Source organism: Desmodus rotundus, chromosome 12 (genome assembly GCF_022682495.2).
Source record: "Desmodus rotundus isolate HL8 chromosome 12, HLdesRot8A.1, whole genome shotgun sequence".
NCBI lineage: Eukaryota > Metazoa > Chordata > Mammalia > Chiroptera > Phyllostomidae > Desmodus > Desmodus rotundus.
This window is the reverse complement of record NC_071398.1, coordinates 72,907,770-72,926,069: the sequence shown is the minus strand read 5'-3', so window position 1 is coordinate 72,926,069 and position 18,300 is coordinate 72,907,770. Positions and strand designations below refer to the sequence as shown.

General features: G+C 42.0%; 1 protein-coding gene and 1 pseudogene across 4 annotated transcripts in view; one reads left to right on the top strand and one right to left on the bottom strand.

Annotated features, from left to right (window-relative positions):
- Positions 1-15,187, bottom strand: part of RBBP5 (RB binding protein 5, histone lysine methyltransferase complex subunit) — a 37,060-nt gene extending 21,873 nt beyond the window's left edge. For all 4 annotated transcript variants that reach the window (XM_024575058.3, XM_024575062.3, XM_053915156.2 and 1 more), the window contains exons 1-3: positions 15,027-15,187; positions 7,082-7,107; positions 4,923-5,095 (exon numbers count right to left, since the gene is read on the bottom strand). In XM_024575058.3, the coding sequence (XP_024430826.2) occupies positions 4,923-5,095; positions 7,082-7,107; positions 15,027-15,045 (218 nt within the window). In that variant the 5' untranslated portion in view covers positions 15,046-15,187. The remainder of the gene's footprint in view (positions 1-4,922; positions 5,096-7,081; positions 7,108-15,026) is intronic.
- On the top strand, positions 1,543-2,595 carry LOC112318017 (deubiquitinase DESI2-like; annotated as a pseudogene).
- Positions 15,188-18,300: the final 3,113 nt, after the last annotated feature.

Sequence of the window (18,300 nt, the reverse complement as noted above, 5' to 3'; positions counted from 1 at the left end):
ACAGAACAAAACCCCAGAAAAAGAACTAAGCAAAACGGAGATAGCCAACCGATCAGATGCAGAGTTCACAACACTGGTTATCGGGATGCTCAGAGAACTCCTTGAATAGGGCAAAAATAATAATAATAATAAAATAAAGGAAGAAATGAAGGGTACACTAACTGAAATAAAGAATAATCCACAGGAAGCCAGGAATTCAAACCAACGATTTGGACCATAAGGAAGATATAAACATTCAACCAAAACAAAAGGAAGAAACAAGAATAAAAAAAAACGAGGATAGGCTTTGGAACCCCTGGGACATCTCCAAACCTGCCAACATGTGAATCATAGGGATGCCAGGAGGAGAAGAGGAAGAGTAAAAAATTGAAAACTTATTTGAAAAAATAATGAAAGAAAACTTCCCTAATTTGGCAAAGGAAATAGACATACAAGTCCAGGAAGCATAGAGAGTCCCGAACAAGTTGGACCCAAAGAGAAACACCAACCAAGACACACCATAATTAAAATGCCAAAGGTTAAAGACAAAGAGAATCTTAAAAGCAGCAAGAGAAAAGCAGATAGTTTCCTACAAAGGGGTTCCCATGAGACTGTCAACTGATTTCTTAAACTTTGCAGCCTAGAATGAACTGGCAAGAAATGTTCAAAGTGATGAACAGCAAGGGCCTACAACCTGGATTACCCTATCAGGCAAAGCCATCACTGAGAATGGAAGGGAAAATAAAGTGCTTCCCAGGTAAGGCAAAGCTAAAGGAGTTCATCATCACAGAGCCATCATTATATGAAATGTTAAAGGGACTTATTTAAGAAAAACAAAGTCAAAACCATGAACACTGAAATGACAACAAATTCACAACTATCATCAACTAAATCTAAACAAACAAACTAGGCAAACAAGCAGAACAGGAACAGAATCATAGATATGGAGATCATTTAGAGGGTTCTCAGCTGGGAGGGGAAGGGGAAGAATGGGGAAAAGGTACAGGGATTAAGAAGCATAATCGGCAGGAACAAAATAGATAGGAAGAAGTTAAGAACAGCATAGGAAATGGAGAAGCCAAAGAACTTACACATACAACCCATGGACATGAACTATGGGGGGATTGTAGGAGGGAAAGGGGGTACCAGGAAGAGTGGGGCAAAGGGGGAAAAATTAGGACAACTGTTACAGTAAAATCAATAAACTATATTTAAAAGAAAAAAAATCAAGATATTCAAGATATTTCAAGTTGAAAAAAAATTAAGTCTACAGTAGTGTATAGTAAAAAAAAAAAAAACAAACGTACATCAAGGGGCGGTGCCTGAGCCCGAGCAGGCCCCTCACCTATAAGCCCTGATGGCAGAGGTTCCTGTTGGCAGTGCCCCAGAACCACCCAGCTTCCCGTTGGTCCTGCCCAGGCTGCCTGGGCTAGGCTGTGAGCTTCGTGCCCAAGCACTATTTTCCCTTCCATTCTAAATGACAGCTTTGCATCCGTGGAGGTGAGAGCAGCCTGGGCCCAGGATGAGGCAGTGGCAGCAGTGGGGGGCGGGGGGGAGAGGCAGATGGGAGCTGCTAACCAGTTAGTGGTGCTCCACGTGTACGACGTGTACGGGATGAACAAGTACACCTCACCCTTTGGAACGGGAGTTTTGCAGTCAGGAACTGAAGCATATGGCAGAGAACGTGCTTATGGTACCCATCCTCACCCCTTTTCTGCAATATTTGAAATTTCCCCAGGAAATGCTTCTGAACTAGGAGAAACATTTCAATTTGAAGAAGCTGTTGTTTTAGGGAGCTCTCACTTCCTAGAAGATGATACAGAAAAACCGTAGAAGAACTGGGAAAAGAATAAAGGCAATGCCTGTCATTTAGTGCACGGAAACTGCAATCACTTTTCTTCAGCTTTATCAGATTCTTAGTGGGAAAGAGGTCCCTCGCCGGATCAATCCGCGTGCCTACTTCAGCTCCTGTATCCCCTTGCTACAGAGCTGCCTCCGGAAGGAGTGACTCACTCCTGCAGCCCTGCAGTCCAGTGCCAGCCGGGAGCCCCAGGATGAACTGGAGGAGGCAGAGGATGCTGTGGCATCGGCTGCCATGGCCAGCACTGCAGCAGGCCCCAGGCCAGGACGCCACACTAAACTCTAAATGTCTCCAAAGTCACAGAGTCAGAACTGTCTCTGGTAGCTGAGTATCACTGGAGAAAAGTAAAAGAATAAGCCTCCTTTGGATATTTTGTACACAAAGATGGCTCTCCCCCAAATCCCAGTTTTTCAGCTCAGAATTTTATTTGTAGTCAAATCACTTGGTGCAGGAGGGAGAACTTTGTATGAAGCTGCCTGCTGGGGTTTTTTTAACCCCCTTGTAAATTTGGATTCACAATTTCTGTTTTATACAAACTCTTAGGTTATGTTTACAGTATTTTGTATCACTGTTTACAAATCTCACATGGACTCCTGCCACCGTGCAAGAAAATCTTTATGTCTTTAAACATTAGGCAGATAATCTTTGTATACTTCTGACAATTGCCAGAGTTATGACATAAATAATAAGCACACAAAAAAGTACTTAGGTGGTTACAGTCACCATCACCTGCCTAATAATTGTCTTTTAGTCTGTGTTTGTTTTTGTTAAGGTTTTGGTACCAGGATGCTGAGAAGCGAAGGCGCACACACGGCCCTGAGGGCTCGGGACCTTGTTCTGCTGAGGGGTGGCCCTACTCTGGGCCTGGCTTCTCCCAGCACTCTCCTCTGTCCCACTCTGAGCAGATCCCCTGAGGTTCGCACCCAATAGCCATTGTCACTCCAAATATCCATCCAACTAGGCAGGGTGGTGGGTACATTCTTGTGCCCATCTGGCTTTGATGCCTCTGATCCTGTAATTAACATTTTTTTCTTTAAAGATATTCTTGCTAGCAAATGATGAGTGGTTTTGCACATGGGTGGGGGGGCGGGGCTTCCTTTTTATTTTAATACATGATGATATGCTCCCTGCACAGGATTTTGTTGATGGGGTGGGAATGTCCTAAATGGAAGACTTCTGAGTAGCAGGATGCGTTGACATTCAACTGCTTTGAACTGTTCAGGCGACCTTTTATACTAGACCTTGAAAACTAGTCTATCGAGCAACACACCCAAAAAGGGAATTCTCTGACATTTCAAGCACTTTGCACACCACATCAGAGAGAGTGTGCTGAGTTTGGTGGTCTGTTATGGGAGTAGTTTCACCTCATAATAGAAAGGCTAGTCTCACTGACCCCTTGTTTAAAAATTACGTTTGTACATCTTAGAACTCACCGTTTTCTGTGCTCTCAGAGGTATGTCTGTTACAGAGCTCTACAGGTGGAGCTGTCACCACAGGTAAGTCCTCATTAGCAAGCAATCTGTCTGCTCAAGTTTACTCCCTGTTTGACGTTTGGATGTAAGAGCCAAGTCATTACATGCCAAATTCATTTTCTCTGCCTTAAGAATGGAAGTCCACATAAAATACTGGGTGCAGTATATAAATTATCCAAGGCAGTGACTTCAGCTTTACATATACTGTTAGTTTTAAATCATCTACTTTTATCTAAACTTCTAGATTGGATTGTTAGTGCTATTTCTCTTTGCAAAGATACCTGTCTTTCAGTAAACTACATTTTAAACTTTTCCATGAAGACAAAAAACCCAACACAGTTATAAACTCTTCTTTTTAAAAACTGTATGCAGAAACCTATCAAAAATTTTACAGCAGTCACATCTGGGTGATGGAACTATGGGAGACATCAGTTCTTTCTCCTTTGCTATATTTTCCATAATTTTATAAATGATTATACACTGGTTTGTAAAATATATTTTTAATAGGTAGCAGTTCTAAAATTAGTTTGTGAATTATATAATATCTTAATAAAGCTGTTAAAAATAATCTTTATTGTAAAAACACAACAATAAAAACAAATGAAATGCAAAGGAGCTGTAAAGGGCCTAAGACATCATGCTAGCTGGCATTATACTTTGAAGACTTTATTTATTTACTGTTAGAGAGAGGGGAAGGGAGGGAGAAGGAGGGAGAAACATCAATGTGCGGTTGCCTCATGCACCCTCTACTGGGGACCTGGCCTGCAACCCAGGCCTGTGCCCTGATAGGGAATTGAACTGGCGACCCTTTATTTCACAGTCCAGCTGGCACACAATCCACTGAGCCACACCAACCAGGGCTGGTGTTAGACTTTGTATATTAGAGAAAAGTTTTTGCCAAAACCACCACATCAGTGGCTAAACCTAAACTAGGATTTAGGGCCCCTTCCAAACCAGTACTTTACAATGCCTCTGCTGTTTCTCTTTAGACAAAAGGAAATGTGTTACAGTTCAGTAAGTCTAGATTTGATTAAGTGCTTTTTTTGGCCTCAAATTGATTTAAAATAAGTGCTGCCCCAAAATAAAATTTTCTGAATAGTCATCTAAGAGAGTAAGAAAGAAATCCATGGGAATTTTTATTAAACCGAAGTTCAACTCAAGTATTTGATAGAAAGCCTTAATGCCTACATAGTTCAATGAAGAAAAGGACATGCTTGTGATCACTCCAATTACTGGAATTCAAGAACCTGGGCAAGGCTGGGCTGGATGACTTCCAAGCTTCTCTCCTAACCAAGATTTGTTATTTTAATAACAAAACATCATTATCACAAATATTACTACACCTACAAACAGTACGTATTTGTTCAGTACTGAAATATTATCAGACAGAGCCTGATAGGGATCCATATATTACACTAATTTCTCATCACAAAGGAGCTTCAAGGACAGCACGGGTTCAAGGCCTACATAAGCTGTGAGCAATTTTACTGCTAAAGGATGGATATTTTACACTCTATTAAAATATCTACAATGAGACTGCCAATTAAAAAGTCACCATTCATCTCCCCACTTTAACTTACACTAAACATATTAATATCAAAATTCCTTACCATAAAGAACAGACTGGATGGATGTGCGCACTGATTATTTTAGCAATCCCTCTTGTCAAAAAATCCCAGATGACTATTCGGCCATCATTACAGCCAACTGCAAGCAGCGTGCCCCACCTGTTAAAGGTGCAAGTCAGGGCCATGCTGATACAATCCAAAGTTCCATCAGCTTCCTAAAAAGTGAACACAAATATATAATCAATAATACCCAGATATCCAAATGATTATTGACTTTTTGAAACATCAGTGTGTGGTTGCCTCTCGTGTGCCCCCACTGGGGACCTGGCCAGCAACCCAGGCATGTGCCCTGACTGGGAATTGAACTAGAGATCCTTTGCTTTGCAGGCTGGCACTCGATCCACTGAGCCACACCAGCCAGGGCTGATTACTGATTTTTTAATAAAATTAACCTTTTATTTATTTTTATCCTTGCCCAAGGGCATGCTTGTTGATTTTAGAGAAAGGGGGAAGGAAGGAGAGAGAGAGAGAGAGGGAGAGAAACATTAATCTGTTGCCTCTTGTATGTGTCCCAACCAGGGACCGAAGCTGCAACCCAGGGGTGCGCCCTGACTGGGCACTGAACCAGAACCTTGCAGTTTACGGGACAATTCTCCAACCATCTGAGCCACACTGGTCAGGGCTCCAAATTACTTTTTAAAGATTCTCTACCACCTATGACACTTCTGTTGAATTTAAATCATGATGTTCACCAAAATAATCTCTATGTATGTTCTTCTACCTGTTAAACTAGTCAAAATGAAGAAATATTTATAAGTGCTAGCAAAATTTCTGGAAACAGATACAATCACTCGCTTGCATCACCACCGTAACTCTGTGCACACACACTCCGGAGTGCAGTCAGGCCAAATATAACAAGGCTCAGTAAGAGTCATCCTGCTGACCCAGGAAGCGTATTTTTTTGAATTTATCCCAAGAAAAATAATTTAAAACAAACACCCTAGAATAGCCTACATAGTGTTAGAAAAGCCAAACAAAATATTTTCTATTAATATCAATCCATTTAAAATACACTCCATCTTAGCCAAAAGGCCACGAAGAGATCAATCCATTTAAAATAATCATAATGAATTAACTGAAACATACAAAATCTGTCCAGAAAAACTCCAGCCACTGTTAACAAAGGAGACAGTTTGCATGACAATGCTGTGACCTGGCAGCCAGGGAGAGTGGACTGGGATGTGCACGTGTGAACAGTGACGACTTCACTGTGCTAGTCAGCGGGGGCAGCATGACAGAGTGAGTGAGCACGAGTACTGTGTGGGTGTTGCGTTCAGAATGACTGAGCAAGTAGAGCAACGAATCTGCATCAAATTTTGTGTTAAGTCTGAACATTGCTTCATGGAAAGGGTGATTCAGAAGACCAGAGCTATGGGCAACTGGTGATTGGCTGCTCCATGACGACAATATGCCCGCTCATGCATCACGTCTTGTGCAGAGATTTTTGGTGAAACATAAAATCACCCAGGTGACTCAGCCCCCACACAGCCAATATTTGGCATCCTGAGACTTCTGGCTTTTCCCAAAACTAAAATCACCTTTGAAAGAGAGGAGATTTCAGCCTGGTAATGAGATTCAGGAAAATACAACAGGGCAGCTGATGGCAACTGGGAGGGAACTGTGTGAGGTCCCAAGGTGCCTACTTTGAAGGAGACTGTACAATGTCCTATGTACAATGTTTCTTGTATCTTCTTTAATAAATATCTTTACTTTTCATACTACATGGCTGGATACCTTCCGGACAGACCTCGTATTCCAAAACATTTTTATATTTTAAATAGTAGAGCACACTTATAGCATATATTGATTTATTACTATGTAAAAGCATCAATCAAAACCAGAAAAAATATACAGGCAATGGCACTGTTTGTGACCCTTTAATCAACTTTTTTTTATTTAAAGGGAAATGAACTGTAAGATTTACATTATTTACATTATGGTGAGATTTCCAGGCAATATTGCCTATCTGCCCCTACCCCCCAAACTGAACATTTTGTTCCTTATTATAGCAAAAGATATGTATCAGCACATTTAATGTTTCTGTTGTCAAAAAAAAAAGGATCAAAATGCATTTTCCAAAACTCAAACACAAAGCTAGTGAGTTACCATGCTCATAAAATCACAATACTAGACACTCTTACCTCTGGATAATTCTGCCCAAAGGACTCTGCAACGAAAGAAAGAAAGAGAGTTGGTGGAACATGTGCAACATCCCCGGGGACCCACGGCTCATGAGCGGCGTGTGGCAATAATCTGCAAAGTGTGGAGGGGGGACCGAAGCCCTTTCTTATTTTCATTATTATACCAAGAAGGCGCTCGCCTTTCTATCCTCATTATCTCTTAAGTTTACAGATCGTTCTCCTGAGGCTCTATGACCTATGATATTGCAACAGAATGAACGCAGAAGCAGAAGCAAGAATTCTGCCAGTTTCTATTTAGGCAAACGTTACAGAGATTTGTAAAAGTGTAAAACAATGTTACTCTTTTCACTATTTTTTTTTGTTTTAGAAAATAGTTATTTTTCATAAAAACATGTTACTTACATAAACATGTAATGATGTCATTATGGTTATTTTTAAATAACAAACTTTTAAAAATCAAGCCAAATTATCTTAAGTCCCAAATATTCCCTAAAATTTTTATTAACAGCAGCCAACCAATAGCAATCACTGCCCTGATTAATAATAGCATCTAGGTTGTGACATAGTCTGGCAGTTGGTTAAACACACGTATCTTTCTTAGGCAAAAAACATTTTGGTACAAAAATCCCTAAATGCTTTTCCTATAATAAGTTTGGTATTTACACATTAGTAGTAATAAACACTTCAAGATATAATGATATGGTACTGCTTGCGTGTCAGAAACTTAATTTCAGCAGCAGCACCGTCTTTGTCAGTATTCTTATGTAATTACCTAGACTTTATTACGATGGTTTTTAAATATTTCATTTATTTATTTTTAGAGAGCAGGAAAGGGAGGGAAAGAGAGAAATGCTGATGTGTGAGAGATGCATCCGTCAGTTGCCTCTCTCATGTCCCCAATAGGGGACCCAGCCCGCGACCCAGGCATGTGCCCTGACTGGGTCTTCGGTTCGCAGGCCAGCACTCGATTCACTGGCCCACACCAGCCAGGGCTTATCACGATGGTTTTTAAACTATACTCTGAGAACTACCGGACCATGAAAGCTGTTTTACATATAGGACATCCAAATAAGATTTTACTTTAAAAAGAAGTCATATGCTTAAAAAAAAAAAAGAGACTGAAAACTACTTTCACTGTATTTTGTCCTTTTAAAAAAATTAATAGACACCCTGGCTGGTGTGGCTCTGTGGATTGAGTGCCAGTCTGCAAACCAAAGGGTAGCAGGTTTGATTCCCAGTCCGGACACATGCGTGGGTTGCAGGCCAGGTCCCCAGTAGGGGGTGCTCAAGGGGCAACCACACACTGATGTTTCTCTCCCTCTTTCTTCCTCCCTCCCACTCTCTAAAATTAAAATCTTTAAAAAACATTAATAGAAAACTGAAGAATGAAAACTTTAAAACATCACGCCCCCCCTCCCCAACATACCCTATAGTTAAGAAAACTAAAACAAGGAAGAGACTCAAGGTAAATAATTGCCAAAAAGGGTCATTATCTTGACTTATGTAATGTGCACCAGACTTATGGAGGCTGATTAAAGAAATGAAATACTGAAACCAGAACAAGATACTACACATATTATTACGTGACTTGCTGCTTTAACAATATATCCTATACATCTTCAATACTAGAGATAATATTCACATGGTGTAGAAACAATAAAAAGGAGTCCTTATTTAAAAATCAAAAAACCAAATAAATTTAAAAATACAACCTAAAAATATTAAGTACTTAGGAAGGAGCAGTGGTACTTGTGCTATGTGGGGAGAAGCGAAAGCCACACATAGGATTCTGAGTGCAGCCCTGGCTGGTGTGGCTCGGTGGACTGAGAGCCAGCCTGCAAACCAAAGGGTCACTGGCTGGTTTGATTCCTGGTCTGGGTTTCAAGCCGGGTCCCCAACTGGGGGCATGTGAGAGGCAGCTGGTGGATGTCTCACTCCCTCTCTTTCTTCCTCCCTTCCCCTTCTCTAAAAAAAAAACACAAATAAATAAATAAAGTCTTTAAAATAAAATTCTGAGAGAATGCAGAATCCAGGAACCATTTTAATGGATGATTATCCCCTCAATACATATTACCCTAATTTTGTATTTTCGCTTTACGTTTTGAGTTGGGTATTTTTTGGGGGGGTCATCCTGATTAAGGTTACAATGAGGAGTGTGGAGGAACGCAAAGAGAAAGTCATGTATAAAAAAGACTGAGCTAGGCTGGGACACCTTGGCTGAAGGGCCTGAGCAGGAGTGCAGTCAGGCAGGGAAGAGGGGGCACTAGGCCTCTTCCTCAGGATGCTCAGGACCACTTTTATGTTCTCCAACTGCGTTGCCTGGGCTCGGTCTTAAAGTCCACTGAGGGAAAAAATGTGCCCAAAGATGTGAATGACAAAGAGAAATAAACCCTGGTCAAAGAGATTTAACTTCATAGTATATTTGATAATTTCAAAAACATGAATCAGTTTTAAGCAATATTCACACTTCCAAAACTGATTAGAGAAGAAAAACCCTCGACTGAATCAATATGTAAACAACACACTGAAAGGCCGTTCAAGACCTATTATTTTTAAAAAGAAAAAGGGCAGCAAGCGCATACAATTTTGTGACTGATGTCTCTTAAATCTCAAGCAGTAGAAAATTACTATGTTTTTCAAGCTATTTCAGAGCAGAAAAAAATATTCAAAAGTGGATAAATTATACTAATTCTCTAAGAAAAGTTTTCATTGGTGTTACCAAGTGAATAAAAAGCAAAACAAAGTGTATGTAATATCTCATTTTTTCATTAATGTGTGTGAGTACACACACAAGAACAGGCATGAAGAAAAATGTGAAAAAAACCACATAGGACCGCCAACAAAATGGAGGAGGCCAGAAAAACACACTAAAAAACCATCCAGGACTTCCGGCCAGGATGGAGGCGTAGGTAGATACACTTTGCCACATCACACAACGAAAAAAAGGACAACAAATTAAAAGCAAAATAAACCCCAGAACTGCCAGAAAACTGAACTGTATGGAAGTCCGACAACTACGAAGTTAAAGAATAAACATTCATCCAGACCTGCAGGAGGGGCGGAGACAGGCAGCTGGGCAGAGAGGACTTGCAGTAAGGCGGCAACTGGTGGAGCGGGTGGTCCCACATTTGCGTGCAGATAAACCAGGAGGAATAACTGGGGAGCGAGACACACTGGGCAACCCAGGGTTCCAGCGCATGGGGAGAGGGGGTGAGAATAAAGCCTCAAAACCTCCGACTGTAAAAACCCGTGGGGGTTGAGGCAGCAGCAGGAGAAACTCCCAGCCTCACAGGACAGCTCGTTGGAGAGACCCACAGCATCCTAGAATGTACACAAATGCACCCACCCGGGAATCAGCACCAGAAGGGCCCAATTTCACTGTGGGTAGTGGGGGAAGAGACTGAAAGCCAGCCAAGAGCAGAGCAAGCGGCTTTGTTCCCTCTCTGACCCCTCCCCCACATAGAGCATCACAACGCAGCCTTGTGGGTTTCCCCACCTGAGCAAATGTGTAAGGCTCTGCCCCTCACAATGTAACAGGCATGCCAAGACAAAAAAAATATGGCCCAAATGCAAGAATACATCGAAACTCCAAAAACAGAACTAAGCGATGAAGAGATAGCCAACTTATCAGATGCAGGGTGTTTTGAACTCTGCAGTTAATCAGGATGCTCACAGAAACGGTTGAGTATGGTCGCAAATTAGATGAAAAAGTGAAGGCTATGCAAAGTGAAATAAAGGAAAATGTACAGGGAATCAACAGTGACAAGAAGGAAATTGACACTCAATTCAACGATTTGGAGCAGAAGGAGAAACATTCAACCAGAACAGAATGAAGAAACAAGAATTCAAAAAAATAAGGAGAGGAGAGGCTTAGGAACATCCAGGACAACTTTAAATTTGGATGTGTTTCAACATCCGAATCATCGGGATGCCACAAGGAGAAAAGGAACAGCAAGAAATGGAAAACTTATTTGAAAAAATAATGAAGAACTTCCCCAATCTGGCAAAGGAAATAGACTTCCAGGAAGTCCAGGAAGCTCAGAGTCTCAAAAAAGCTGGACCCAAGGAGGCACACACCAAGGCACATCATAATTACATTACCCAAGATGAAAGATAAGGAGAGAATCAAAGCAGCAAGAGAAAAGGACACAGTTACCTACAAAGGAGTTCCCGTAAGACTGTCAGCTGATTTCTCAAAAGAGACCTTACAGGCAAGAAGGGGCTGGAAAGAAGTATTCAAAGTCATGAAAGGCAAGGGCCTACATCCAAGATTACTGTATCCAGCAAAGCTTTCATTTAGAATGGAAGGGCAGATAAAGTGCTTCTCAGATAAGGTCAAGTTAAAGGAGTTCATCATCACCAAGCCCTTATTATATGAAATGTTCAAGGGACTTATCCTAGAAAAAGAAGGTCAAAACTATGAACAGTAAAATGACAACAAACTCACAACTATCAACAACTGAATCTAAAATCAAAAATAAAAACAAACTAAGCAAACAACTAGAACAGGAACAGAATCACAGAAATGGGGATCACATGGAGGGTTATCCCAGGGAAGAGGGGAGAACTGGGGAAAAGGTACAGGGAATAAGAAGCATAAATGGTAGGTACAAAATAGACAGGGACGTTAAGAATAGTATAAGAAATGGAGAAGCCAAAGAACTTATATGTGTGACCCATGGACATGAACTAAAGGGAAGAATGCTGGTGGAAGGGGGTTGCAGGGCGGAGGGAAATAAAGGGGAGAAAAAAAAAGGGACGACTATAATAGCATAATCAATAAAATATACTTAAAAAAAGAATCCAGCTCTGGCTGGTGTGGCTCAGTGGATTGAGCATGGGCCTGCGAATCGAAAGGTCAATGGTTCAATTCCTGGTCAGGGCATATGCCTGGGTGTGGGCCAGGTCCCCAGTGGTAGGCATGTAAGAGGCAACCAATCGATGTTTTCTCCCTCTCTCCCTGCCTTGCCCTCTTACTAAAAATACAGAAAAAATTTAAAAGAAAAAAGCACCCATTGTTAAAATTATATATCATGAGCGTATCCACATGAATACATCAAAAACTGTTAGATCTATTATCTCCTAATGTGTAAGAATAGTATCTTTACAGTGTTGTGTGAAGAAAGTAAGTTGCAAATAATGTATCTACAAAGGTTCTCTATCTGGAAAAAGCAAAAACAAAGCCCTTAGACATTTGTTTAAATGTGTTTATCTGAGTAAGCCAAAGGGTATAAAAGGATAAACTCCAGACAGTTACCGATGTGGAGAAGGGGGGAAAAATAATTTTTTCTGCACACATATTTATAGTTTCCAATGTTGTGATAAATATGGAATATGTACTTTATTCATTTGAAAAGCATGAAATTAAAGAACCTCAATGAGCTCTCTTTCTTCTTTTAAAGATTTTATTTATTTATCTATTTATTTGTTTATTTTTAGACAGAGGAGAAGGAAGGAAGAGGAAAAGAAACATCAATGTGTGGTTGTCTCTCATGTGCCCCCTACTGGGGGCCTGGCCCACAACCCAGGCACGTGGCCTGACTGGGAATCCAACTGGCAACCCTTTGTTTTGCTCAATCCACTGAGCCATACCTGCCAGGGCCTCCATGAGCTTTCTAGATCTAAACTCCCACTGGCTTATCATTTGTTTATGTTTCTTTTCTAGTTCTATGCATTTTTCCAGGGCAATGGCTGTATATTATTTCACTGTTTTTCAAACAGTAGGGCCCAACCCACCATAAATGCATAAATCAATTTAGTGAGCCACAAGTTCTTTTTAATAGATTAGAAGATACCAGAGGACACTTAGCATAACAAGGGTTAAGTGTAATTTTGAGAAACTCAGTTATAAATGTACGAATATATAATGGGTTGTGATAGAAAATATATTTGTATTATGAGTTGTGAGAAAAATAAGTTTGAAAAACTCTTACGTAACTTTTATCTCTAGTGCATACTGCTTGATACACAGCAAGGGCTCAAGAAGTGGTTGCAGATGTAGCATCTCGAGTGTCCACATTAAGAACACATTATCATTCATTTCCTTTATCTGGCCAGAAATCCCTTAATATGCTCCCACAATCACATCACTTCCTGCTCTTTCTCCTTTTTCTCTGTAATCACTAACTTTCCGCTTTAAAACTCAAGAGCCACTTCCATAGAGATTTACATCTTTTGGACCCAGCCTTCTTTTAAATTGTCTAGCCTTCCAATGGTAAATATTCCTTCCTAAATTTCACACTCATGAATTTTCTAAAGTTAAAAATAAATAAATAAAACCTTTCCCATGACTTCGCTCTCTCTTTGAATGTACTAGCCTATCAACTCTTTCCCTCCCTTTTGTCTCCCACACCTTCCTAAAATCACTGTAATCTGTCTCCCGCTCAAGTTGCTGAGGGGGCACCAAGCTGCCCAAGGACCAAATAGAGCAGCCCTTTCCCGGCTCTCAGCCTCAAATGCTCTACAACTGGCTTCCACGGAAGACACCACACCACACCCACCTGCACATTCTCTTCTCCCTCTACTGCATAAATATATGGAAAACACTTAAAAACATGCCTAGCTCACAGTAAGTATTATGTAACTGATAGTTAACTGATATTATCATTATATCATTTATCTTCCTACCCCCTAAATAAGTGGAAACCCTTCAATGGATCTTCTGTACCTTTCTTTAAAAGCACAGACTTTCCAGCTGGGTATTCAAGAGCCGCCACAAAATTCATGGCACCAACTCCTTCTCGTGACTGTCTTTATACACAGTACCCACAACCAAGCAGGTAAATTCTTTAGGTCCTCTCTCACTGATATCTTAAATCAAGCATATTCCTAGTAAGCACCCTCCCCCCAATCGAAATACAGTCCGTCAATATTTTACCAATCTTGTATGTCCACTCGAAACTCCAACTCCCCCAGCAGGCTTCTTGTTCCTGATCGCCTTTCTTCCTCTGCCCAAAGATACTAATTCCCTCTTCTACACGTTTTTAGCTCTTTGTAAGGACTCTTGAATGCCTTCCTATGTTCTGCAATACACTGGAGCTATTTACATAACCATCCTAATCTTTCTGCATAACAAAAAGCTCCTTAAAGGTAAAGACCACTTCTTAAATATCGTTGTAGTCCTTTGCGCAGCCAAAAACACCTTCTGATCTTCTATTCAAAGAGTAACACAGCCGCTAAAGACAGCAAGTCGTTTAGGAGTTCTGGAAAACATCAGACATCCCTAGGCTACCATGCTGAACACCTAATGAAAGCCTCGAAGAAAGAACCTACAGTTTTTAAACAACTTGAGTAAGGTGTAGGGAGGAAATGACTCAAAGGGAGGGTGACAAAAGGCAAATGCCTCTATAGTTTACACCCCAGTGTTTCACACACCATCCCTGATAGTTACGAAGCTTAGATAGTACGTCAAGGCAACGATTCCAGTGCCAACTATGCCATGTGCTTGTTCAGCGCCTTCAAGTAACTACTGTCGGAGGCTTTTTCCATCTGTTCCATGAGGGACTTCAACTAGAAGATCTCCAAATTTCCCTCCTTAGGCATCTCGTATTTCTACAAAAAGACTTAACCTGTGCAGACACCCAAATCTCTGACAAGTCTTAGGAGCTTCACTTCAATCCCGACTCCCTCAGATTCTTTCTCCAGTAACTGTAGTCCTGCCTGTTCTGAGCTACTTCAGCACCTGTGATGCTTGTCATCAAAACTAAGTCACAAACTGTCCCTACCACTTCAAAGCTGATCAGAAAATAGCCTCCGGGAAGGCAATGCATTTTGCTCGGGCAGAATCTGGGCTGCTGCTTCCTCCTGCTGCTGCTGTCTATCGGGAGCGCCCAGTGATCCACAGCAGAACTAGGTATCTAGGGCTGCAGCCTGAAACCACTCCCGCCCGGGTTCCCTTTTCCAGGACCAAAACGCAGGACTTGGACGCAGCCATAGCTCCCCTTACCCAGCAACTCGAGGTTCATCCCTGAGAACTCCGGCCGCCTGGCTTCAGCTCCAGCGACGACACCTGTCCCCCTGCCTGTTTCTAACACTGCGTCTAAAAGGGGAGCGCCGCAGATCGCCTGGCGCTGGCGCCGTAGACTTTCTGGTTTAGAAGACCCTGCGGCTTCCGCTTTCTTCCCCCCGCCTTCCCTGTTCGTTCCAAGTGAGCTGTCCACATATATGCCTAATCAAAATGAAGAACAAACTCTCTCGAAGTCATTCGATTGTAACATTAATTAAGGGATAAAATTTTTTCCGTCACTTAGCACTTTAAGAAGTGCAAGAACTTGAGGATGTTTTCTCCCGGGTTGTGTAAGTGAGCTAGAAATGTCAGGCATATAAATAGACTACTAGTCCTTGCTCTGTTGTGTGTTCAGTGGCGGTGTACCGGCCGGCTGCATCAGAATCCGCAGGAAAGGTTCCGGGCGAATACGACTGACACTGGGAAGCTGGAAAGGTCAGCCCAGGGCCCAGGTGTGGAGCGGAGCTGTGGTGGTCAAGGCACATACTCACCTGTATGTAGCTAGTTATAGTGTATCTGTCTCAGCCTCGTGGAAATTCACATTTGTAAAGATGTGCCTTTGATCCCACAGAAATGCACGCTAACATTAGTTAGGCCTCTGCCTCAGGTTTCACCCTGTACCCAGTGATGGCCAGGACACTGAAAATGAATTGGAGTGAGAGGTGGGCTGAGTTCTCTGGAGCTCAGTCAGACCAGACAGGACCGTGATGAGATACACAAAGCAATTAGAGGCGGCCAGTTGGTGGTAACTAACGAAGGAGCAAATTCTGTATGAACAAGTGTCTACTGTGGATGCTATGGGCTCTCACATAAAACAACGGCGGCGTAGGTCGCTGCAGAAAGCTAGATCCCACCATGTAGATTTACTACCAGTAATCCCAGCTCCACTGCTTGGGCAATATTTTATTCTCTGCGCCTCACTTTTCTTAGAAGCAAAATGGGGATGATAACAGTAGTACTTACAGGATTGTTGTGAAGATTAAATGAGGTAACACATATGAAGTGCTTAGCACAGCAAGTACCCCATGAATGTTAGCTACTATTACTTACAAATCTCTTTCCCCTACATTATCTCACTTCCTTAAGGCCATTAGAGTAGATACCAGCCCAATTTGACCAAATGCAGTAATTGAGGCTGAGAGATAATTGGCAGTTTGCTTTTCTCCACATATCCAAAACATTGCCCAAATATCTTCCAAAATACTGTCCACCAACAACGATATATAGGGGCATTTCTCAACACTCTTGTACTCCTTATTGTCAGTTCTCACAAAATGCCCATTGAAAAGGTGAGAAAATGTCATTATTACATTTAGTTCATAATGAAGATGAACAACTTTTCACATATGTAAATGTGTACTTTTCTCTTCAGTGATTTGGCCTCTTCGTGTCCTTTGCCTATTTCTTGGATGGAGTCTTCACCTTGTTTCCAAAGCAAGAATAGTATCAGATTGATGCTTACGAAAGAAGACAAGGACAGGGTAGAGTAGGAATTCATTAGAGGAATGGAGAGCAATTAGATCGCTGCTGTAATCCTGGGGAGAGATGAGGAATACCTGACCCAAAGCTACAACAGAAGGAAAAGAGAGAAGGCAATGCCTTGAAGAGATGCATGAGACAGAACTGATAGAGGGTCAGGAGTCTGGCGTGACTAACGTCCTTCTAGTTGGGGTGGCTCCATTCGCCAGGACAAGGACTGCAGGGAAAGGGACAGCTTTGGCGACCTAGATGAAGAATCCCGAGTAGGACACATCAGGTTTAAGGAGCCTGTGAGAAATTCAAGTGACCATACAGACTTGGAGTTCAAAGAAGAGATCTAGGCTACTGGATTCTAATGGGCACATTTTCCCACATTTTATAATATCTGAAATAAGAATATATCTTATCCTTTATTATATCATAATTATTTAGCAGTGTTTTTTCCTTTCTCAGTGTTACATAACTGTGTGTCATGTGACTCATGGTATCTTTGATTGGAAGCTGTAGAATTGGTGGACTTTGCTTTATACGTGTTAGTTGGAGCTTATTAATACTACCAACTGCAAAGGAAGGTGTCCAGATTTGTGTTGAAGGGGAGAAAAGGAAATTTAATATTCTTCCTTCTTGGTCTGAAGTAACTTGCGCAACACCTGTCATTCAGACTCTATGGGAAAGAAAAACTTGTTTCTTGGCTAGGCCGGAATTTCATCTCATCAAAGACTTTTACAGCCCTGCCTGGTGCGGCTCAGTGGGTTCAGCACGGGCCTGCGAACCAAAGTTGTTGGTTTGATTCCCAGTCAGGGCACACGCCTGGGTTGTGGGCCAGGTCCCCAGTAGGGGGCACGTGAGAGGCAACCACTCACTGATGTTTCTCTCCCTCTCTTTCCCTCTCCCTTCTCCTCTGTCTAAAAATAAATAAAATCTTAAAAAAAAAAAAAAAACTTGTACAAATCCTCCCTAAATTAGGTCAGTTGGTACTTGCTCCAGGTAAAAAATCAGGTAGCTGGGTCCACCCTCTTCTTTCAACATTGCAAACAAATTTTTGCTTATAATTTATTATAATCTTATGGGACCACCACTGTATATGCAGTCTGTTCTTGACCAAAAAATCATCGTGCAGTGCATGGCTGTAGATTCGTCAGAGAAGTGAGGTCACAGGGCAAACCGAAGCCCCCAGAATTGGAGGGATAGAGAATTGCAGCTTACCAGAACAGAAGCCCCTGAGCAGAAATCTCCGCAGGAACCAGTATCAGGGCATGGAAACCGGAATTGCAACGGACAAACCGCTGGAGGCTCAGCATGGGCAAATCTGAGTGGTAAAAGCTCCTGGGGGGCCCAGTCGTAGGGGGGGGCCACTACACTTTTGTGAGTCTTCCCCCCAGGAGCTAAACCAGTTCTCTCAGTGAGTACGGGAGAAAAACCCTCTTGTGCTTCCACCAGGGGGGAGGGAAAGGAAACATTTTGAAATATGCTAGAACATTCTGTTCTTCTTAACAAAGCTTGCCCCTGAGAGAAATTATTTTATCAAAACCTAAGTTGTTGGGGGTTTTAGAGCCTAACCAACCCGGGAGGAGGGAAATCCCCCACTCCAACTGACTCTAGCTTTCCACGTGGGAGAATGGAACTATCCAGCTGGAGCCCACTCTAGCCATCTTGTCACAGGGCGTAGCGGGGAGGGGCAGGGAGCAGAGGGAATGAGAAGCACTCGCAAAGTTCACGGTCCAGAGACACAGCC